The sequence below is a fragment of the Melanotaenia boesemani genome, chromosome 2 (genome assembly GCF_017639745.1).
Source record: "Melanotaenia boesemani isolate fMelBoe1 chromosome 2, fMelBoe1.pri, whole genome shotgun sequence".
Lineage (NCBI taxonomy): Eukaryota > Metazoa > Chordata > Actinopteri > Atheriniformes > Melanotaeniidae > Melanotaenia > Melanotaenia boesemani.
The window spans coordinates 26,912,721-26,936,147 of NC_055683.1; the positions used below are offsets into that span (position 1 = coordinate 26,912,721).

Sequence of the window (23,427 nt, forward strand, 5' to 3'; positions counted from 1 at the left end):
GTTTTTATCTATTTTATCTTTCTGTCCTTCATAAAGGACAAACCTGTCTGGCCATAAAAGGACCTGGCAGCAAGAAAAAATTAAATATAAGAACATTTTGCAGGCTGGTAAGTGACTCCAAAGTAGATAACCGTGAACAAATGAGGTGAATAGATGAGGTGTCTGCTGACATGTTCAATGTCTGTATGATTGTAGCAGTTAAAAAAAAGGCCTACAGAACTGGCACAGGGGGCGGCCCATCAAGCCAGGATGTGACTCCAGCAGAGGAACTGGCCTCCATTTAAATAAAGGGAGGCCAGTGATGGAGGGGATCCAGGGAGGGACAGTAACTGACTCCACAGAAACTGTCCGCTTCATACAAGGTACATCACGTACTGCAATTCTACTGCACATGGAACACAATCAAATATAATATAGTGTCTGACTTTGGATAACCTTGCAGTGTCTGGGAACACAATTACACTTTTGGAGCCACCAGAAGATGATCCGGTTAGTACAGTGTCTCCAAATCACAGGCTTGGTATGTTCTGTGAAATCTTAATCCAAGTCCTCTCGCTGCATGTATACGGCAGGGGGAAGGCACATCTGCAGCTGCAGAATGTACGTCTGCAGATGAGGAGACTGTGTCAGTGGAGTCCAGAAGGTTTGAGGCATGTCAGTTTTATGGGATTGGCCTGCTTATTTATTCCATGAAGGATATGAAGTCAGTGATGTGGTACTAATAGAAAATGTGTAACAGGACCCGGATGCTGCACAGTCTCCTAAGCGGCCTGGTAACATTGTGAGTATTGGCTAAAGTAAATCTATGTTATGCACAAATCCTGCAGTGCTAATTGACATTTCATTTACAGACTTCACAAACTGTCAGAACGCTTTATGCAAAGCACCTGGAGAGACAGAGAGAGCTGGCAGATGTTAAAATCAGACTCAAAAAGAGAAAGCTCCAAGAACTAGAGCTGGATCTAGAGATTAAACGCCGGACACTCAGAAAACTGGACCTGGAAATCCAGAAACTAGAAAGAGAAGTGAGTGTTTCAATGCACACAGTAACCATATCTGCAATACAGTGTTTTAATCCTTGTTACTTTTGCTGTCGTAGGATCCAAGCAACCAAGACAAATGACTGCTTAATAAAAAAAAAAGAACTAGAACATTGGTGTCCGTCCTCTTTTCATGAATGTAAAAGAATTTCAAAGAACCACCAGTGCTAAACAAAATGCTCACACAGGAAAAGCTCTTTTATTAAATAAAGGGGCTAAATCCAAAAATTAAGTGAAGAAACCTGCAATATATTGCTCCCTGACAAGTCTGCCATTAATGTTGTCCGGGAAGATGGGAGCATTTTCCCAGTCAACATCAACAGCCACTCGGGGGGGGGTCTCTCCTTTCTTAGGCCTGCAATGTTATGCAGTACTATGCATGCAGCAATAACATCACAGGCTCTGTCCGGGGAAATCCTCAGGTGGTGCAGGCACTGAAACCGAGATTTCAGAAGGCCGAAGGTCATCTCGATTCGAGCCCTTGTCTTGGTGTTTGCATGGTTGTAGGCCTGCTGTGGTGAGGTTTGGGGATCTGCAAGGGGAGTCAAGAGGAATGACTCACAGGCGTATCCTTCATCTCCCAGCAGCACACCAGAGAATTCACCTGATAATACAAAATATAATTTAGAAAACAGAGTTACACACACAATGTCCAAGGTGCTTACAGTACAAATGTGTGGGCTACCTTGTGAAAGTCTCTCATAAATTGGACTAGCCCGAAAGACTCTAGAGTCATGCACTGAGCCAGGCCACTTTGCCTCTAAATTGCTCTGACCTGTCCCTGAAGACTCGTTCACGTCTGAATGCTCTTCTGAGGATGCGGGCTTCCTCGTCCAGCACATCCTCATCAAAAAAGGGCAAGCCATTATGAAGAGGGAACAGGTGAAGGGGAGTTGGACCTGAATATTCTACATTGCCCTCGTCACGGATTTCTTTGAATACACCTTTGTAACCTCATCCGCTGTGTTTTGTAATCTCAATTAATGCAATAAAACACATATTTATAAAACCTCTGACAGCAATTTGACGAGTAGTCTTCATTAGCATAGCAATATAACACTTGGCCTGATGAAATCATGCACTTATGACCAAGTTGATATTGTGTGATGAAATCGTGATCCTGTATTTAAATAAAATGACTAAAAAAAAAAAATTAAAAAAAATTATATGCACTGCACTAGCACTACACGTCAGCACCTGGGTCCAACTGGACTCAAAAGCGGTCTGACTAACACTTAATTATGACGTCCATCTTGTTTGAATTCATGCTTGTGTTGTTCTTACTTTCAAATGTAAGTCGCTTTGGATAAAAGCGTCTGCTAAATGACTGTAGAATAGAATAGAATAATAATACTACAACTCGAATCCATATAAAAAGGCTGTTGCGATTACGAACAGATTTCGATTAAATGTACAGTGACTGTATATGTAATATTTTAATACTGGATGATTAAAATGACGCGCCATACTTAGGAAGACCATGGACATGCTGTAAAACACATTAATTCCTCACAGAATTGACGTTGGACATGCCAGTGACTCGCTAGGATTAATCTTAGCCTGAGCAGTTAGCCTGGTCTGGAGCAGGCTAACTGCAGCGGATAAATCACCACAGTAACTTGGCCGGGTTTAGTTTGAGCTGCTTTCATGCAACCGACTTAGGGCTAAATTCAGCCAGGATAACCAACATATCCCGGCTTAATCGCTTATCTTGGTTTCGTGCAATACCCCTCTGATGTTGACAGTGAACGTTGGTCTCAACAAGATGTTTCAGTTCCACTCCCCTCATCAGGGACAGTCAGGAGGTTTTTGTACAGCCATGTGTACAAACTGAATCACTGTGGTATTCGGACAAGGAACCAAGCTGATTGTAACAAGTAAGTAACTTTTTATTAGATCAAATATTTTTTTATTATATTAAAACAGATTTTCTGTGACGTTTTCAGTCACCTTGTTAAACTATAAAATGTTTATTATAATCATTTGTAGTTTTATAGTTTTAACATCCACCTAGAAACATGACTAATATTCAGTAATTTGCAAGTAATTTAACACTTTGTTTACATGTTTGTGGTTGTTGGTATATTGAAAAACAAAAAAATTGGTATAAATTCATAATTTTTATATCGTTATATGTTATATGTTTTAAATGCTATATAAATGCAGTGGAGTTGGAGTTTCATTTCTGTTCTATTTTAATTGATTAATTTCATGTTTTTTTATTCCTTGCTAAATGTTTGAGTTCATATTTATTATTTGTAATTGTTATACCAGCTTTATCAGGTTGGTCTGTAGATTTTAGACAGTTTATCAAACGTTGCATTTTATGTCATGTTTTTAGCATGTTTCTCAGTAAACATCAACTTGTCCATAAAATAATTTTGATTGAAAGATTTGCAGGTGATGAAATTTAAGATGTTTTTTTATAAGGGCTAAAATCACGTTTTTTAATTTTATCAAACTGTGATAAATATAAAAGAAAAAAAAAATAGAAAAGAAAGAAGGTTGTGTTACAGTCTGTGAATCATTCCAGTGTTTTGCATGATGGTATCAATACAAACAATGGTTTTTGTTTTTTATGCAAAACTTTAATTGTATTAATTAAATTTCATTTTTATTTACTTGTTTTTTATTTGTCACTGTCAATACCAAAGCAGACAAAAATGTAAAGCAATGTTTAAATAAGTTAAAGAAACTATGCCCTTTATATTAGGTTTGTTGTTTTCATTTGCAGTCAGATCTCATAAAAATGTGTATTTTTTATTCAAGATAAACCTTTAGAATTAATAGAAACAGAAGAAATAAACAGATTTGTTTTTATTGATTTGATTATATGAATGTCCTCCATGTCCTTCCAGGCTCCAGTCTCTCTGCTCCTGTCCTGACAGTCTTCCCTCCGTCCAGTTCTGAGCTCCAGTCCAGCAAAGTCACTCTGGTCTGTCTGTCCAGTCAGTCTGGGCCTTTTTCAGATGTGAGCTGGTTGCTTGCTGGGAGTCCAGTAAGCAGTGGGATCTCTACCAGCACTGCTGTTCAGAGACCAGACCAGACTTTCCAGATCAGCAGCTCTCTGACCATCCAGACATCAGACTGGAACATGAATAAGGTTTACACATGTAAAGTGTCTTTGGGCTCCCAGACTGCAGAGAAAACCATCAACAAGTCTGAATGTCCTGCTGATGAATAGAAGAGGACCACAACCATCATTAAAACCTGCTTCTCACTGTTTGTGCTGTTTGCTCATTAAACACTTTTCAATGTTGGAAACTTATTCTTCCCACTGTGTTGAAAGAGTTCTCAAATTTTTGTGTCGCATTTGTTGCATTTGATAGAAAAAAGATAAACAAATAAACAACTTTTTGATTAAACATGAGTTCTTGTTATTTTTACATTTAATGTAATTTCGTGTGACATTAAGGAGTTCTGATTGTAATCTTTGCATATGCAGAGATGCCTGCAAGGTTCCTCAGCTTCTGTTTAGACACATAAAACTAACTTTCAAAAATAATGAATAGCATATGGTTTTACCATTGCTTAGATGGTAAACCATATGCTATTCATTCAAGATAGATAATCCGCAATTATCCCTCAAGTCATTATGAGCAAGAAAAACACATTGTAGTAGATGTTCATCTGCAGGGAGCGAATGCTGATTCAAATCTCTGGTTTTAGCTGCCTGTAATACCTTAAACATGATAAAAAACTGATGAAATGAAACTGAATTTTCATCCTCTGTTAATGAAGCATCATCCACACCTCCCTCTCTGTCCTCCCAGGATGCACCTGCAGGTCTCGTCTCCATATTTACAGCTTCATGTAAATTTAGAGGTCAAGTGTCAACTGTAGGACTGGAGATACTTCTCACCTTTAAGTCACTTAGTAAGTTAGTGGTTATGCTGTGTGTTGTTCCAGAGACTGTGTTATGCAATGAATTTCCCTTTTGGTGTCTTAAAATATCAGAATCTGATGTATTATTAACGTGAACCTTAAATAAAAAGCATCAGCAGACACTGTGATGGTTTTTTGAGCTCTGAGAGAAAAACAGACTTTGTGCCTGGATCAATCTTCTAATCTTTTAACCAACGACTGAGTGATAATTAAACATCAGTGTGTCAGACAGTTCCCTCTGACACCCTGAACTCATCATTTACATGCAGCAGGAAATAAGAAGAGGAGGTCTGCAGCTGCATCCTGTAAAGGAAGAAATGGAGAGAAGAGAGGAGATGCTTCACTGACTGAGGATAAAAAAATCACTTTCACTTGTTGCTCTTTATCTGATTTTTCTCACTTCTTACTGATGGATTAAGAACAACATTTTAAATCAAGTGTTATCATGTTGTTGCAGTTTGACAAAGCAGATGTAATCTCATTTTAATTTCTCTGTTTAAATGTTATTTCTTTAATCATTGACGTTAATTTATTCTGAGAAGAGCAACAGAGGAAGTAAGAGTATTGCATGAATAATGTGCTTTTTCTGTTTTACACCTCTGATTGTTAGTGGAACAAACATCAAACCATTTAAACATCACATTATAATTATCACCTTTCTGATGGAGAAAGGAAACATAAACAGACAAAAACATGCTTATTTTGTTTGCAGTAAAATGTTTATTTAATAAATGAAAGAAAAAAGTAATTCTGTACAAAACCTTATTCTGAACAAAGCTGATTAGCAGCATGCAGACACATCTTTTCTATTATCTAAAGTTTGAGACCAGCAGACAGAGCAAAGAGTAAAGAAGCAGGTTTTAATGATGATTGTGGTCCTCTTCTATTCATCAGCAGGACATTCAGACTTGTTGATGGTTTTCTCTGCAGTCTGGGAGCCCAAAGACACTTTACATGTGTAAACCTTATTCATGTTCCAGTCTGATGTCTGGATGGTCAGAGAGCTGCTGATCTGGAAAGTCTGGTCTGGTCTCTGAACAGCAGTGCTGGTAGAGATCCCACTGCTTACTGGACTCCCAGCAAGCAACCAGCTCACATCTGAAAAAGGCCCAGACTGACTGGACAGACAGACCAGAGTGACTTTGCTGGACTGGAGCTCAGAACTGGACGGAGGGAAGACTGTCAGGACAGGAGCAGAGAGACTGGAGCCTGGAAGGACATGGAGGACATTCATATAATCAAATCAATAAAAACAAATCTGTTTATTTCTTCTGTTTCTAATAATTCTAAAGGTTTTCCTTGAATAAAAAATACAAATTTTTATGAGATCTGACTGCAAATGAAAACAACAATCCTAATATAAAGTGCATAGTTTCTTTAACTTATTTAAACATTGCTTTACATTTTTGTCTGCTTTGGTATTGACAGTGACAAATAAAACAAGTAAATAAAAAGGAAAATTTAATTAATACAATTAAAGTTTTGCATAGAAAGCCAAAACCACTGTTTGTATTGATACCATCATGCAAAACACTGGACTGATTCACAGACTGTAACACAACCTTCTTTCTTTTCTATTTTTTTTCTTTCATATTTGTCACAGTTTGCTAAAATTAAAAAACGTGATTTTAGCCCTTATAAAAAAACATCCCAAATTTCATCACCTGCAGATCTTTCAATCAAAATTATTTTATGGACAAGTTGATGTTTACTGAGAAACATGCTAAAAACATGACATAAAATGCAACGTATGATCAACTGTCTAAAATCTACAGACCAACCTGATAAAGCTGGTATAACAATTACAAATAAATATGAACTCAAACATTTAGCAAGGAATAAAAAACATGAAATTAATCTATATAAATAGAACAGAAATGAAACTCCAACTCCACTGCATTTATATAAAATTTTAAACATATAACATGTCTTGTTTAAACAATTTAAAGTTACTTACTTGTTACAATCAGTTTGGTTCCTTGTCCGAATACCACAGTGATTCAGTTTGTACACATGGCTGTACAAAAACCTCCTGACTGTCCCTGATGAGGGGAGTGGAACTGAAACATCTTGTTGAGACCAACGTTCACTGTCAACATCAGATGTCTGATTTTATTACAAAACACACATTCAAGCATGATGTTTTCTGTAGAAAAATGTCTGCAGTGGTCAGAGAGAGAAAAGAAGAGCTTTTAAGAAATGTGGTTTTACATCAGAACATATTGTACATAATAATATCTCCATGTGTTTCCTGGTGAATGTTCTCAGTTGTAATTAGTTAAACAAAGTTTTATTGATGGTAAATAAGTTAATGGAACTGTTATTTTCTACGAATAAAGATTATTTATTAAATTTAAACAACATTTTAAAGAATGAGGCCAGGCTGAAAAATCATAGGCTGTCTTTGATGTAATGGTAGAATTTGACCATATGTGGTTTGGAAGAAGTATGTAGAGCAGGGGTAGCCAACGTCGGTCCTCGAGGGCACCAATCCAGCAGGTTTTCCAGATTTCCCTGCTCCAGCACACCTGACTCAAATTAAATGGATCCAACAGCCTATAAGGATCTCCACTATGACTTGTTAGTTTAAGTCAGGTGTGTTGGAGCATGGAAATCTGGAAAACCTGCCTGATTGGTGCCCTCGAGGACCGACGTTGGCTACCCCTGATGTAGAGAGACGGGGAGACCATGTTAAAAATTAAATCACATGATGTCAATTCAACCATTACATCATGGTTAACCTATGAACTCCAGCCTACCCTCATACAGTCTGCTAAGTTGCTTATCTTAATTTATCAGTGACGTCTATTTTTTAATCGACTTTTGAACTTGTTATAAACTATGAGGAAGGCCAGTGTTTGACAACATACTGAACGTGTTTGTGTAACAATCATCAATGGAAATTTTCATCCAGACAGATTAATCCCAGATTTAACATAATATATAAGCTGAATTTTAAAGGAAAATTGACCAGAGATGCTGATAATGATGATGTGATGTTATCCATCTCCTGCTTCCTGCAGGGGCTCTATTAAGATGCTGTGTAGGGTTGTATTAAATAATATGAAAATAAATCCTGTTGTGAAAATGAATACATTAAAATAAATAAAAGTTACATAATTCATATTGGAACCATGATGGGAACATAGGATCATGAACATTGAATGAGTGGTGTAGATATTCTTTACTCTCTATTTGAGAGATAAACAGCTTAGATGAGAAAAGAAAATATGAAAATTCAGATGAGAAAAGGAGGAGAGAGAATTCATATAACTCCAATTCTAATATTTCTGGAAATTAAATATTGAACAAAGAAAAATCATGTTATAATTGGGGATAAATCCAGAAAGCAGTGAATATTTAACGTGCACTCAAGATGTACCAGTTGCACAAAAAGCAGAAGTATAGTGAGGAGGTTTTTGTCACAGTGTAAATCACTGTGATACGTCCTCACTAGCAGAGCTATCCCATGTGTGACAGTAATAAACTGCAGAGTCTGCTGTCTCTGCCTGTTTGATAACAAGCTGATAATCTATGTTTGATGTAGATTTAGAGTTGAATCTGTCTGAGGAGAATCCTGCTCCAAAGCTGGGTGAACTGTGCTCATGGTAAAATCTTAGAATATACTGAGGAGTCCCACCAGGCAGCTGTTTGTACCAGCGAACATAAAAGTTTTCAGGTTTCTCAATGTTACAGTTGAGAACAACTTCTTGTCCTGTAGAAACTGAGTTAACAGCAGGAGTCTCCGTCACCAGTTTGGCTGCATCAACATCTGTCAACACACAGAGAAAAAGACATGAATAAAAGTTTTTAGTCTGAAAACACAGAATATAAAATGAATCAGAGGAACATCTTACATGTTAGAGCAGTAATGAGGGTGCAGAGGGTCCACAGCATGATGTCAGGTTGTCTTGTAAATGTTCCTTACTGTCTAGACGAGAGATCAGCAAGTTGAAGTGAGTTAAAAAGAGAGACAGTGGCTTATAAAGACAGTGTGGAGGAAAAAAGGAGGAGGAGAGTTAACACTCAATACAAGACTGATGAACAAATCAAATTCTTAAAAAAAAGAGTTTTTCCATAATTAAAAACACTGTGGGCAGAAAGTTTAAATAATTTTGTTTTCAGGAACATTTCTCTTTTTATTCCCATTCATGCACATCAGTGGTGACCTTCAACCAGGTGAAATAAGAAACTATGAAGAATGAATTACTATGATTTACAATATAACTATCATTTAATTAAAAGTAGTAAAAATAATAATAAAAAAAATAATAAAAAAAAAAACAAAAACAAAAAAACAAGTGTACAGTATATATATATTTAATTGTGATATTATTTTGTCTGGCAGTTAATGTGGATATCTGCTGATATCTTCTGATAATTAATTCCCACCGTGTTAGAAAGCATTTTAACCAGTTACAAGTATTTTCAGTAGGAACTGATCACACTGAAAACACGACTCTACATAGAAATTGAAGCCAGTAAATACTTTCATTATAAACAATGTCTGGTGGAAATTGACATTTTTCGTTTATTAAACTTCTCAGGGACATGGGGACTTCATGTTGACACTGAAAGTAAACTTAGCAACGTTACAGAAAATTTTGAGAAATGTCTAACAGAGCTGTTGTAAAGTGCAAGCAGTGAAAAAAGCAGAAGTAACAATGAGCAGGTTTTTGTCACAGTGTAAATCACTGTGATACGTCCTCCTTAGCAGAGTCATCCCATGTTTGACAGTAATAAACTGCAGAGTCTCCTTCCTCTACATTGTTGATGATCAAACGATAATCAGATGTTGACTGGTGATTAGACGTGAATTTAGGAGAAGAGAACCCAGAGCCATATGTTGGAGAACTTGAGCTATGATAATATCTCAGCACAAACTGAGGACCTCCACCTGGAATCTGTTTATACCAGCGAGCAGCACTACCAGTAACAGTTCCCAGGTTACAGTCCATGGTGGCTGTCTCTCCTTTCCTCACAGTCAGAACAGGAGGCTTCTGTGTCAACACCGTCACACCACTCACACCTGGAAACAAGAAGATGACATGAAGTCAAGAGAAACACACAGACTGATGAATCCAGCATGAGCTCAGATCTGCAGTAAGTCAGCCTCCTACATGTTAGAGCAGTGATGAGAGTGCAGAGGGTCCCCAGCATGTTGTCAGTGTGTGCTGAAAATGGTCTGTAACTTGGAAAGTGAGCTTACTGCTGACAGAATAGAGGGTTTAGAGGATGAGGAGAGGAGGTGCTGGAGGAGTCTTTTAATACAACACTGAAACTGAGAGGACTGACAGGAGGAGGAGCTTTTCATATGATTGATGTGATGGTGGTGACAGACGCCTCCTGTTTCTCACTGTGAGGAAAGGAGAGACATCTATTATGGACTCTAACCTGGGAACTGTTAACAGTATTCCAGGACAAATTCCTCAGTTTTCACTACTTCAAAATCTCCATGCTTCATGATGTTTTCAAGGTTTATGAAAACAGAAAATTTGTTTTTTTAATCTTCATTATAGACATTTTTTTTGTTCTTTTGTTTGAAAGTTCAAATTAGAGCTTTAAAAATGTCTGATAAATGTACTGTAAAAGTGGGTTATAATAGTGTAAAACACAAAAGAAAAAATCTTGTTAAAATTGAATCTCTTCACCAATGCTACCTCCTTGTGTTTAAATGTGATATCAAATAGAAATGTAAATATAATTCATTTAATATGATCTCTACACCAGGATACAACAAAACCAGAATTCCTAGTAAATTTTCCTTATCTCATAGGGATCATAATGTAATAAATTATAATGTTCTTTTGAGAAAAAAATTAATATTTTAGCTACTGTTACCTTGTTTCTTTTAAATTTCTTTTCACATTCATTATATTAATAAATACATGGCAACAATAAGCCTCAAGTCATGTTGAACCTGCAGTACTTCAGTATGTTTGAGCCTCCACTCTGTCCAACTTTGTTTTCTCTCCTTCCCAGTTGGTCTTTTAAAGGTTTGTAACAGTTTACAGAGAATTTCAGATAGACTGGATCCTGGAAACATACGGAAATGTTGAGTAAATGATAAATGGTATATTGCTGGGGGTAACACAGTCCCCCAGCTGTGGAAACATTACTAATTCCAAAGAAGTGGTTCAGTGGTACGATACCTCACACGTCAAGATGAATGTGAGCAAAACCAAAGAGATGGTGGTGACCTTCATTAACAGGCAGAGAGCTGCCGCAGCCGTTACCACAATCCATGGGAAGCCTGTGGAGATGGTGGAAAAATACAAATATTTGGTGCAACGAAGCTTAGGTTCGTTACGTTGCCTGGGACTTGTAAATAGATTGTATAGCACACTAATTGCTTTTCAGATATATTTGCCCGTTAATTGACAGTTTGGTACTTTAAAATGATTCCAATCATGCACAAAGGTTGAACTGTTTATTTAATACTGATATGTGGTTTGCTTTACAGATACCTGCAAAGACAGCTGTTAACAGTGATAAACAGAATATTGTGTATAAATTTGAAGTCCATAAGTAATTTAATGGAGTAATGAGTTTTACTTACCTATTCGAAAGACCTGCTGGTTCCACTTTATCAACCTCCAAAAGAGAAATCGCCTACAGGGTACAGCCAGAGTCTGCTCTAAGATCATCTGACAGTCAACAAGAACTCTCTCTTCCATGTATGAACAGCAAAATGCAGGTTGGCCAACAGGATCATGCAGGACCCCTCACACGCTTTCCATCCTGCATTTGAGTGGCTCCCCTCAGGGCACCAACTGGACTGCCCTGGCTGCAGGACACAGAGAAGGAAAGCCACCTTTGTCCCAATGGCTGTTCACCTCCTCAACTCATCCTAACTCCCTCAACATCCCCCCTCCTCTTCCTCCAATCCTCAGACTGTCACACCATAAACTGTTTTATATATATAAGATAATAAGGTGCAGTGTTAAATGCACCTCATAATGAGCACTGCTTTTCTTTATCATGTTTATGAAAATGTAATATGCATGTATATATACTTACCAAGACCTGCCTGTTAATCATGCTTTTCTTTATTGTGCCGCTGACACCTGCCACCAGCCGTTTTCAATTTGTCAGGGAGAAAAAAAGTCTTTGTAACTGAATTGAAATGAATTGAATCCGTATTTAAAATATTTTGACGCAAAATCAAATTCACAATTTGAGAACATTTTTGAGAGATGAAATGTGTGATGTCCATCTGAGGTTACTTGGGGAATCTTCTCATTGAGTAAAGAGTAAAGAATATCCACACCACTCATTCAATGTACATGATCCTGTGTTCCCATCATGGCTCCAATATAAAAGATGTTCCTTTGGTTTATTTTAGTGTATTTGTGTTCAAGGTTTTTACTAATATGAAGGAGACTGGATCCTGGAAACGTACAGAAATGTTTGATTAAGTTCAAATGAGTAAATGGAGTTTGTGAACCAGTTGGGACCAAATAAAACCACTTCAGTTTTACGATCATTAAAATTCAAAAAGTTAAGATCCATCCATAACTTTATATTACTAAGACAGTAAATAAGTTGTTGAATAGAGTGACCATCTGACTGCTTAAGGGGGAAGTAGGTGTGACAGTCGTCAGCATATAAATGGAATGAAATCCCTTGTTTGCGTAAAATAGTTCCCAGAGGCCCAAGCACAGAGCATTGACTCAACTGAAGTCCTTCAGTTGAGTGAAAACTATTTTTCCAGTATTTCACTAAAAAAAGGTAACTTGGAGACAGGTCTAAAGTTGGCTAAATTAGATGTGTCTAGACCAGATTTCTTTAGCACAGGATGAACAACCACATGCTTCAAGTCTTTCGGTACTTGGCCAAATATCAGACTGCTATTAATTAAGTTTAGTATAAAAGGTCTCCCGGTGAGAAAGACCTCATTGAGCAGTCGAGAAGGAACAATGTGACATGAAGAACAACAAGAATTCATACTAGACACAAACTTCTCTAAACTAGCGAGAGAAACTGTCTGGAATTGGTCGAGCTGGCCTGAACTAGACAATAATGTAGATGGATCAGTGGAAGGCAGTAAAATTAGAGATCTAATATCAACAGCTTTGTCAACAAAGACATGAAGAAATTCGATTACATGTATTGTTCAAGGACTGCAAAGGGTCAAGTTCGTTAGTTGTCTCTCCTTTCCTCACAGTGAGAAACAGGAGGTGTCTGTCACCACCATAACATCAATCATATGAAAAGCTCCTCCTCCTGTCAGTCCTCTCAGTTTCAGTGTTGTATTAAAAGACTCCTCCAGCACCTCCTCTCCTCATCCTCTAAACCCTCTATTCTGTCAGCAGTAAGCTCACTTTCCAAGTTACAGACCATTCTCAGCACACACTGACAACATGCTGGGGACCCTCTGCACTCTCATCACTGCTCTAACATGTAGGAGGCTGACTTACTGCAGATCTGAGCTCATGTTGGATTCATCAGTCTGTGTGTTTCTCTTGACTTCATGTCATCTTCTTGTTTCCAGGTGTGTGTGGTGTGACTGTGGTGACACAGAAGCCTCCTGTTCTGACTGTGAGAAAAGGAGAGACAGCCACCATGGACTGTAACCTGGGAACTGTTACTGACAGTGCTGCTCGCTGGTATAAACAGATTCCAGGTGGAGCTCCTCAGTATGTGCTGAGATATTATCATGGCTCGAGTTCTCCAACATATGGCTCTGGGTTCTCTTCTCCTAAATTCACGTCTAATCACCAGTCAACATCTGATTATCGCTTCATCATCAGCAATGTAGAGGAAGGAGACTCTGCAGTTTATTACTGTCTAACATGGGATGGCTCTGTCAATGAGTTCGTATCACAGTGATTTACACTGTGACAAAAACCTCCTCACTATACTTCTGCTTTTTGTGCAACTGGTACATCTTGAGTGCACGTTAAGCAGTCACTGCTTTCTGGATTTTTCCTTAATAACAACATGCTTTTTCTTTGTTCAATATTTAATTTCCAGTAATATTAGAATTGGGTTTATATGGATTTTCCTTTTCTCATCTTAATTTTCATATTTTCTTTTCTCATCTAAGCTGTTTATCTCTCAAATAGAGAGTAAAGAAAATCTACACCACTCATTCAATGTTCATGATCCTGTGTTCCCATCATGGTTCCAACATAAAAGATGTTTCTTTGATTTATTTAATGTATTCATTTTCACAACAGGATTTATTTTCATATTATTTAATACAACTCTACACAGCATCTTAATAGAGCCCCTGCAAGAAGCAGGAGATGGATAACATCACAGCATCATTATCAGCATCTCTGGTCAGTTATTCTTGAAAATTTAGCTTATATATTATGTTAAATCTGGGATTAATCTGTCTGGATAAAAATTTCCAGTGATGATTGTTACACAAACACGTTCAGTATGTTGTCAAACACTGGTCTTCCTCATAGTTTATAACAAATTAAAAGGTCCATTAAAAAATAGACGTCACTGATAAATTAAGATAAGTAACTTAGCAGACTATATGAGGTTAGGCTGGAGTTCATAGGTTAACCATGATGTAATGGTAGAATTGACATCATGTGATTTCATTTTTAACATGGTCTCCCCGTCTCTCTACATACTTCTTCCAAACCACATATGTTCAAATTCTACCATTACATCAAAGACAGCCTATGAATTTCAGCCTGGCTTCATTCTTTAAGATGTTGTTTAAATTTAATAAATAATCTTTATTCGTATAAGAAAAACAGTTCCATTAACTTATTTACCATCAATAAAACTTTGTTTAACTAATTGCAACTGAAAACATTCACCAGGAAACACATGGAGATATTATTATGTACAATATGTTCTGATGTAAAACCACATTTCTTAAAAGCTCTTCTTTTCTCTCTCTGACCACTGCAGACATTTTTCTACAGAAAACATCATGCTTGAATGTGTGTTTTGTAATAAAATCAGACATCTGATGTTGACAGTGAACGTTGGTCTCAACAAGATGTTTCAGTTCCACTCCCCTCATCAGGGACAGTCAGGAGGTTTTTGTACAGCCATGTGTACAAACTGAATCACTGTGGTATTCGGACAAGGAACCAAGCTGATTGTAACAAGTAAGTAACTTTAAATTGTTTAAACAAGACATGTTATATGTTTAAAATGATATATAAATGCAGTGGAGTTGGAGTTTCATTTCTGTTCTATTTAAATAGATTAATTCAAGTTATTTTATTCCTTGTTAAATGTTTGAGTTCATATTTATTATTTGTATTTGTTATACCAGCTTTATCAGGTTGGTCTGTAGATTTTAGACAGTTTATCAAACGTTGCATTTTATGTCATGTTTTTAGCATGTTTCTCAGTAAAAAATGTAAATAAGTTATAAAGTTTTTTTTTTATTTATTCTTTTTTTTACATCAATTTGTCCATAAAATCATTTTGATTAAAAGATCTGCAGGTGATGAAATTTGGGATGTTTTTTTAGTAAGGGCTGAGCCATTTGTATGTTAATAAAATCCTTTTTCTCTCATTTTAGCAAATTGTGGCAAACATAAAAGAAAAAAAATTGAAAAGAAAGAAAATTGTGTTACAGTCTGCGAATCATTCCAGTGTTTTGTTATGGTATCAATACAAACAATAGATTTGGCTTTTTATGTAAAACTTTAATTGTATTGATTAAATTTCATTTTTCTTTACATATTTTTTATTTTTCACTGTCAATACAAAAACAGAAAAAAATGTAAAGCAATGTTCAAATAAGTTCAAGAAACTAAGCACTTTATATTAGGTTTGTTGTTTTGATTTGAGGTCAGATCTGATAGAAAATGTATATTTTTTTATTTAAGTTAAATCTTCAGGATTACTATAAACAGAAGAAATAAACTGAGATTTGTTTTCATTGATTTGCTTATATGAATGTCCTCCATGTCCTTCCAGGCTCCAGTCTCTCTGCTCCTGTCCTGACAGTCTTCCCTCCGTCCAGTTCTGAGCTTCAGTCCAGCAAAGTCACTCTGGTCTGTTTGTCCACTTTGCCCAGAGAGTCTAAGGGTTTCTCAGATGTGAGCTGGTTGCTTGCTGGGAGTCCAGTAAGCAGTGGGATCTCTACCAGCACTGCTGTTCAGAGACCAGACCAGACTTTCCAGATCAGCAGCTCTCTGACCATCCAGACATCAGACTGGAACATGAATAAGGTTTACACATGTAAAGTGTCTTTGGGCTCCCAGACTGCAGAGAAAACTATCAACAAGTCTGAATGTCCTGCTGATGAATAGAAGAGGACCACAACCATCATTAAAACCTGCTTCTTTACTCTTTGCTCTGTCTACTGGTCTCAACCTTTAGATAATAGAAAAGATGTGTCTGCATGCTGCTAATCAGTTTTGTTCAGAATAAGGTTTTGTACAGAATTACCTTTTTCTTTCATTTATTAAACAAACATTTTCCTGCAAAACAAAATAAGCATGTTTGTGTGTGTTTATGTTTCCTTTTTTCCATCATAAAGGTGATAATTATAATGTGATGTTTAAATTGTTTGATGTTTGTTCCACTGACAATCAGAGATGTTGTAAAACAGAAAAAGCTCATTATTCATGCAATACTGTTACTTCCTCTGTTGCTCTTCTCAGATTAAATTAAGCTCAATAATTAAAGAAATAACATTTAAACAGAGAAATTAAAATGAGATTACATCTGCTTTGTCAAACTGCAACAACATGATAACACTTGATTTAAAATGTTGTTCTTAATCCATCAGTAAGAAGTGAGAAAAATCAGATAAAGAGCAACAAGTGAAAGAGATTTTTTTATCCTCAGTCAGTGAAGCATCTCCTCTCTCTCTCCATTTCTTCCTTTACAGGATGCAGCTGCAGACCTCCTCTTCTTATTTCCTGCTGCATGTAAATGATGAGTTCAGGGTGTCAGAGGGAACTGTCTGACACACTGATGTTTAATTATCACTCAGTCGTTGGTTAAAAGATTAGAAGATTGATCCAGGCACAAAGTCTGTTTTTCTCTCAGAGCTCACAAAACCATCACAGTGTATGCTGATGCTTTTTATTTAAGGCTCACGTTAATAATACATCAGATTCTGTTACTTTTAGACACCAAAAGGGAAATTCATTGCATAATACAATCTGTGGAACAACACACAGCATAACCACTAACTTACTAAATGACTTAAAGGTGAGCAGTATCTCCAGTCCTACAGTTGACACTTGACCTCTAAATTTACATGAAGCTATAAATATGGAGTCGAGACCTGCAGGTGCATCCTGGGAGGACAGAGAGGGAGGTGTGGATGATGCTTCATTAACAGAGGATGAAAATTCAGTTTCATTTCATCAGTTTTTTATCATGTTTAAGGTATTCCAGGCAGCTAAAACCAGAGATTTGAATCAGCATTTGCTCCCTGCAGATGAACATCTACCACAATGTGTTTTTCTTACTCATAATGACTTGAGAGATAATTGAGAATTCAGATAATTTAATCTAAGGAATGGTAAACCATATGCTATTCATGGTTTTTAAAAAGTTAGTTTTATGTATCTGAGCAGAAGCTGAGGAACCTTGCAGGCATCTCTGCATATGCAGAGATTACAATCAGAACTCCTTAACGTCACACAAAATTACATTAAATGTAAAAATAACAAGAACTCATGTTTAATCAAAAAGTTGTTTATTTATTTATTTTTTTAATCAAATGCAGCAAATGCAAAACAAAAATTTGAGAACTCTTTCAACACAGAGGGAAGAATAATTTTCCAACATTGAAAAGCTTTTAATGAGCAAACAGCACAAACAGTGAGAAGCAGGTTTTAATGATGGTTGTGGTCCTCTTCTATTCATCAGCAGGACATTCAGACTTGTTGATGGTTTTCTCTGCAGTCTGGGAGCCCAAAGACACTTTACATGTGTAAACCTTATTCATGTTCCAGTCTGATGTCTGGATGGTCAGAGAGCTGCTGATCTGGAAAGTCTGGTCTGGTCTCTGAACAGCAGTGCTGGTAGAGATCCCACTGCTTACTGGACTCCCAGCAAGCAACCAGCTCACATCTGAAAAAGGCCCAGACTGACTGGACAGACAGACCAGAGTGACTTTGCTGGACTGGAGCTCAGAACTGGACGGAGGGAAGACTGTCAGGACAGGAGCAGAGAGACTGGAGCCTGGAAGGACATGGAGGACATTCATATAATCAAATCAATAAAAACAAATCTCAGTTTATTTCTTCTGTTTCTAATAATTCTGAAGGTTTTCCTTGAATAAAAAATACAAATTTCTATGAGATCTGACCGCAAATAAAAACAACAAACCTAATATAAAGTGCATAGTTTCTTTAACTTATTTAAACATTGCTTTACATTTTTTCCTGTTTTTGCATTGACAGTGACAAATAAAAAACAAGTGAATAAAAATGAAAATTTAATTAATACAATTAAAGTTTTGCATAAAAAGCCAAAACCATTGTTTGTATTGATACCATCATGCAAAACATTGGAATGATTCACAGACTGTAACACAATCTTATTTCTTTTTTCTTTTTTTTTTTTCTTTTATATTTGTCACAGTTTGATAAAATTAAACAACGTGATTTAAGCCCTTATAAAAAAACATCCCAAATTTCATCACCTGCAGATCTTTCAATCAAAATTATTTTATGGACAAGTTGATGTTTACTGAGAAACATGCTAAAAACATGACATAAAATGCAACGTTTGATAAACTGTCTAAAATCTACAGACCAACCTGATAAAGCTGGTATAACAATTACAAATAATAAATATGAACTCAAACATTTAACAAGGAATAAAAAAACATGAAATTAATCTATTTAGATAGAACAGAAATGAAACTCCAACTCCACTGCATTTATATAGCATTTAAAACATATAATTTTATAAACATATAACAATATAAAATTATGAATTTATACCAATTTTTTTGTTTTTCAATATACCAACAACCACAAACATGTAAACAAAGTGTTAAATTACTTGCAAATTACTGAATATTAGTCATGTTTCTAGGTGGATGTTAAAACTATAAAACTACAAATGATTATAATAAACATTTTATAGTTTAATAAGGTGACTGAAAAAACGTCACAGAAAATCTGTTTTAATATAATAAAAAAATATTTGATCTAATAAAAAGTTACTTACTTGTTACAATCAGCTTGGTTCCTTGTCCGAATACCACAGTGATTCAGTTTGTACACATGGCTGTACAAAAACCTCCTGACTGTCCCTGATGAGGGGAGTGGAACTGAAACATCTTGTTGAGACCAACGTTCACTGTCAACATCAGATGTCTGATTTTATTACAAAACACACATTCAAGCATGATGTTTTCTGTAGAAAAATGTCTGCAGTGGTCAGAGAGAGAAAAGAAGAGCTTTTAAGAAATGTGGTTTTACATCAGAACATATTGTACATAATAATATCTCCATGTGTTTCCTGGTGAATGTTTTCAGTTGTAATTAGTTAAACAAAGTTTTATTGATGGTAAATAAGTTAATGGAACTATTATTTTCTATGAATAAAGATTATTTATTAAATTTAAACAACATTTTGAAATAATTATTATTTCAAAGAATAAGGACAGGCTGAAAAATCATAGGCTGTCTTTGATGTAATGGTAGAATATGAACATATTTGGTTTGGAAGAAGTATGTAGAGAGACGGGGAGACCATGTTAAAAATGAAATCACATGATGTCAATTCTACCATTACATCATGGTTAACCTATAAACTCCAGCCTACCCTCATACAGTCTGCTAAGTTACTTATCTTAATTTATCAGTGACGCCTGTTTTTTAATGGACCTTTTAATTTGTTATAAACTATGAGGAAGGCCAGTGTTTGACAACATACTGAATGTGTTTGTGTAACAATCATCACTGGAAATTTTTATCCAGACAGATTAATCCCAGATTTAACATAATATATAAGCTGAATTTTCATGAATAACTGACCAGAGATGCTGATAATGATGCTGTGATGTTATACATCTCCTGCTTCCTGCAGGGGCTCTATTAAGATGCTGTATGGGGTTGTATTAAATAATATTAAAATAAACTCTATTGTGAAAATGTATACATTAAAATTAATAAAAGTTACATAATTCATATTTGAACCAAGATGGGAACACAGGATAATGAACATTGAATGAGTGGTGTAGATATTCTTTACTCTCTATTTGAGAGATAAACATGTTAGATGAAAAAAGAAAATATGAAAATTCAGGTGAGAAAAGGAGGAGAAAGAATCCATATAACTCCAGTTCTTATATTTCTGGAAATTAAATATTGAACAAAGAAAAATCATGTTATAATTGGGGATAAATCCAGAAAGCAGTGAATGTTTAACGTACACTCAAGATGTACCAGTTGCACAAAAAGCAGAAGTATAGTGAGGAGGTTTTTGTCACAGTGTAAATCACTGTGATACGAACTCACTAGCAGAGCTATCCCATGTTTCACAGTAATAAACTGCAGAGTCTCCTTCCTCTACATTGTTGATGATCAAACGATAATCAGATGTTGACTGGTGATTACACGTGATTTTAGGAGAAGAGAACCCAGAGCCATATTTTGGAGAACTCCAGCCATGATAATGTCTCAGCACAAGCTGAGGAACTCCACCTGGAATCTGTTTATACCAGCGAGCATCGTTAGTAACAGTTCCCAGGTTACAGTCCATGGTGGCTGTCTCTCCTTTCCTCACAGTCAGAACAGGAGGCGTCTGTGTCACCACTGTCACACCACTCACACCTGGAAACAAGATGACATGAAGTCAAGAGAAACACACAGACTGAAGAATCCAACATGAGCTCAGATCTGCAGTAAGTCAGCCTCCTACATGTTAGAGCAGTGATGAGAGTGCAGAGGGTCCCCAGCATGTTGTCAGTGTGTGCTGAAAATGGTCTGTAACTTGGAAAGTGAGCTTACTGCTGACAGAATAGAGGGTTTAGAGGATGAGGAGAGGAGGTGCTGGAGGAGTCTTTTAATACAACACTGAAACTGAGAGGACTGACAGGAGGAGGAGCTTTTCATATGAGTGGTGTGACGGTGGTGACAGACAACTCCTGTTTCTCACCATGAGGAAAGGAGAGACATCTATTATGGACTCTAACCTGGGAACTGTTACCAGTATTCCAGGACAAATTCCTCAGTTTTCACTACTTCAAAATCTCCATGCTTCATGATGTTTTCAAGGTTTATGAAAACAGAAAATTTGTTTTTTTAATCTTCATTATAGACATTTTTTTTGTTCTTTTGTTTGAAAGTTCAAATTATAGCTTTAAAAATGTCTGATAAATGTACTGTAAAAGTGGGTCATAGTGTAAAACATAAAAGAAAAAATCTTGTTAAAATTGAATCTCTTCACCAATGCTGCCTTCTTGTGTTTAAATGTGATATCAAATAGAAATGTAAATATAATTCATTTAATATGATCTCTACACCAGGATACAACAAAACCAGAATTCCTAGTAAATTTTCCTTATCTCATAGGGATCATATAGTAATAAATTATAATGTTCTTTTGAGAAAAAAATTAATATTTTAGCTACTGTTACCTTGTTTCTTTTAAATTTCTTTTAACATTCATTATATTAATAAATACATGGCAACAATAAGCCTCATGTCATGTTGAACCTGCAGTACTTCAGTATGTTTGAGCCTCCACTCTGTCCAACTTTGTTTTCTCTCCTTCCCAGTTGGTCTTTTAAAGGTTTGTAACAGTTTACAGAGAATTTCAGATAGACTGGATCCTGGAAACATACAGAAATGTTTAGTAAATGGTAAATGGTATAGTGCTGGGGGTAACACAGACCCCCAGCTGTGGAAACATTCTACAGTCATACTAATTCCAAAGAAGTGGTGCAGTGGTACGATACCTCACTCCTCAAGATGAATGTGAGCAAAACCAAAGAGATGGTGGTGACCTTCACTAACAGGCAGAGAGCTGGCTGCAGCATCTGTTACCACAATCCATGGGAAGCCTGTGGAGATGGTGGAACAATACAAATATTTGGTGCAACGAAGCTTAGGTTCGTTACGTTGCCTGGGACTTGTAAATAGATTGTATAGCACACTAATTGCTTTTCAGATATATTTGCCCATTAATTGATAGTTTGGTACTTTAAAAGAATTCCAATCATGCACAAAGGTTGAACTGTTTACTTAATACTGATATGTGGTTTGCTTTACAGATATCTACAAAGACAGCCGTTAACAGTGATAAGCAGAACATTGTGTATAAATTTGAAGTCCATAAGTAATTTAATGGAGTAATGAGTTTTACTTACCTATTCAAAAGACCTGCTGGTTCCACTTTATCAACCTCCAAAAGAGAAATCACCTAGAGGGTACAGCCAGAGTCTGCTCTAAGATCATCTGACAGTCAACAAGAACTCTCTCTTCCATGTATGAACAGCAAAATGCAGGATGGCCAACAGGATCATGCAGGACCCCTCATACGCTTTCCATCCTGCATATGAGTGGCTCCCCTCAGGGCACCGACTGGACTGCCCTGGCTGCAGGACACAGAGAAGGAAAGCCACCTTTGTCCCAATGGCTGTTCGCCTCCTCAACTCATCCTAACTCCCTCAACATCCCCCCTCCTCTTCCTCCAATCCTCAGACTGTCACACCATAAACTGTTTTATATATATAAGATAATAAGGTGCAGTGTTGAATGCACCTTATAATGAGCACTGCTTTTCTTTATCATCTTAATGAAAATGTAATATGCATGTTGTTGGGAAGATAACTAGGGGGTGTGGAGGACTGTGGGGTGCTGGACGTGTTTACACCGTTCTCAACCTGGAGTGTCGGCCAGAACACCACTTGAGGCCAGGACTCTTTAGGATATGAGGGGTAGACTTTACTAAGGATGATGGTGGATGAAAGGATGAGGCAAGAGGGTTGGTTCAACTGTTCTGTATTGCATCCTCAGAAACATTACAGCATCACTTGGTGGGCGCATATACACACAGAAGTATGCATATAGGTGTGGGTGGGTGTAGGTGTGGTTTTCTGTAAAAAACAGAATACAAATACTTATTACAATTGATTCATATAACCTGTTATCTTACATAACACAAAACTGATATACAAACCAAGATCTATTCACACCAAACAAGTGTAAACGTATATAGGCCGGAACGGGCCGAACTTCACGTGCCTTCCGGCTAGCATGAGTAGCATTTAGCTGCTAACATCAACCACCCTCAGAATTATTAATTACACCAAAGAAGAACTTTCCCCCTCTGAAACGAACACACGAAACGGCAGCCTTACTTGTCATTAACGCACACAGATGAGGGAAACAGTTCTTTGTGCAGATAATAGTCTGAGGCCAACTCTTTCCAGCCGTTTTGCTGCTGTTATTTTGCGCTCGGCGGCGAGCATTAGCGATGACGGCATAGCGCAGTTACGGTGTCCCCACAGGGACAAAATGCTGCCCCGACTCTTTACAATAGATAACTGCAATTAAGAACAATGCAACTTACGGGGCCTTTTGTACAGCCGCCC

At 36.7% G+C, this 23,427-nt stretch overlaps 3 protein-coding genes and 1 gene segment (V, D, J or C); 2 read left to right on the forward strand and 2 right to left on the reverse strand.

Moving 5' to 3' along the window:
* Window positions 1–2,886: 2,886 nt before the first annotated feature.
* LOC121628084 lies at window positions 2,887–4,405 on the forward strand (the record flags this gene model as incomplete). The annotated part of the segment is given in 2 exon segments: window positions 2,887–2,917; window positions 3,899–4,405. Coding segments are annotated over 2 exon segments (357 nt in total), but the record flags the coding sequence as incomplete, so codon positions are not given.
* A 1,236-nt stretch (window positions 4,406–5,641) lies between these two features.
* On the reverse strand, window positions 5,642–10,191 carry LOC121653196 (immunoglobulin lambda-1 light chain-like). Its single transcript, XM_042006506.1, has 4 exons — window positions 10,046–10,191; window positions 9,618–9,954; window positions 6,883–6,917; window positions 5,642–6,134 (listed from the first exon to the last, which is right to left on the reverse strand). The coding sequence occupies exons 1-4, from the start codon at window positions 10,083–10,085 to the stop codon at window positions 5,809–5,811; spliced, it is 738 nt and encodes a 245-aa protein (XP_041862440.1). The 5' UTR covers window positions 10,086–10,191; the 3' UTR covers window positions 5,642–5,808.
* A 2,987-nt stretch (window positions 10,192–13,178) lies between these two features.
* LOC121652991 (immunoglobulin lambda-1 light chain-like) lies at window positions 13,179–16,367 on the forward strand. The gene is made up of 4 exons (XM_042006175.1): window positions 13,179–13,328; window positions 13,420–13,745; window positions 14,974–15,007; window positions 15,831–16,367. Exons 1-4 carry the CDS (start codon window positions 13,289–13,291, stop codon window positions 16,163–16,165), a joined length of 735 nt encoding a protein of 244 aa, XP_041862109.1. The 5' UTR covers window positions 13,179–13,288; the 3' UTR covers window positions 16,166–16,367.
* A 1,190-nt stretch (window positions 16,368–17,557) lies between these two features.
* Window positions 17,558–20,856, reverse strand: LOC121653032 (immunoglobulin lambda-1 light chain-like). The gene is made up of 4 exons (XM_042006216.1): window positions 20,751–20,856; window positions 20,340–20,662; window positions 19,053–19,086; window positions 17,558–18,056 (listed from the first exon to the last, which is right to left on the reverse strand). Exons 1-4 carry the CDS (start codon window positions 20,788–20,790, stop codon window positions 17,731–17,733), a joined length of 723 nt encoding a protein of 240 aa, XP_041862150.1. The 5' UTR covers window positions 20,791–20,856; the 3' UTR covers window positions 17,558–17,730.
* Between the last annotated feature and the right edge of the window lie 2,571 nt (window positions 20,857–23,427).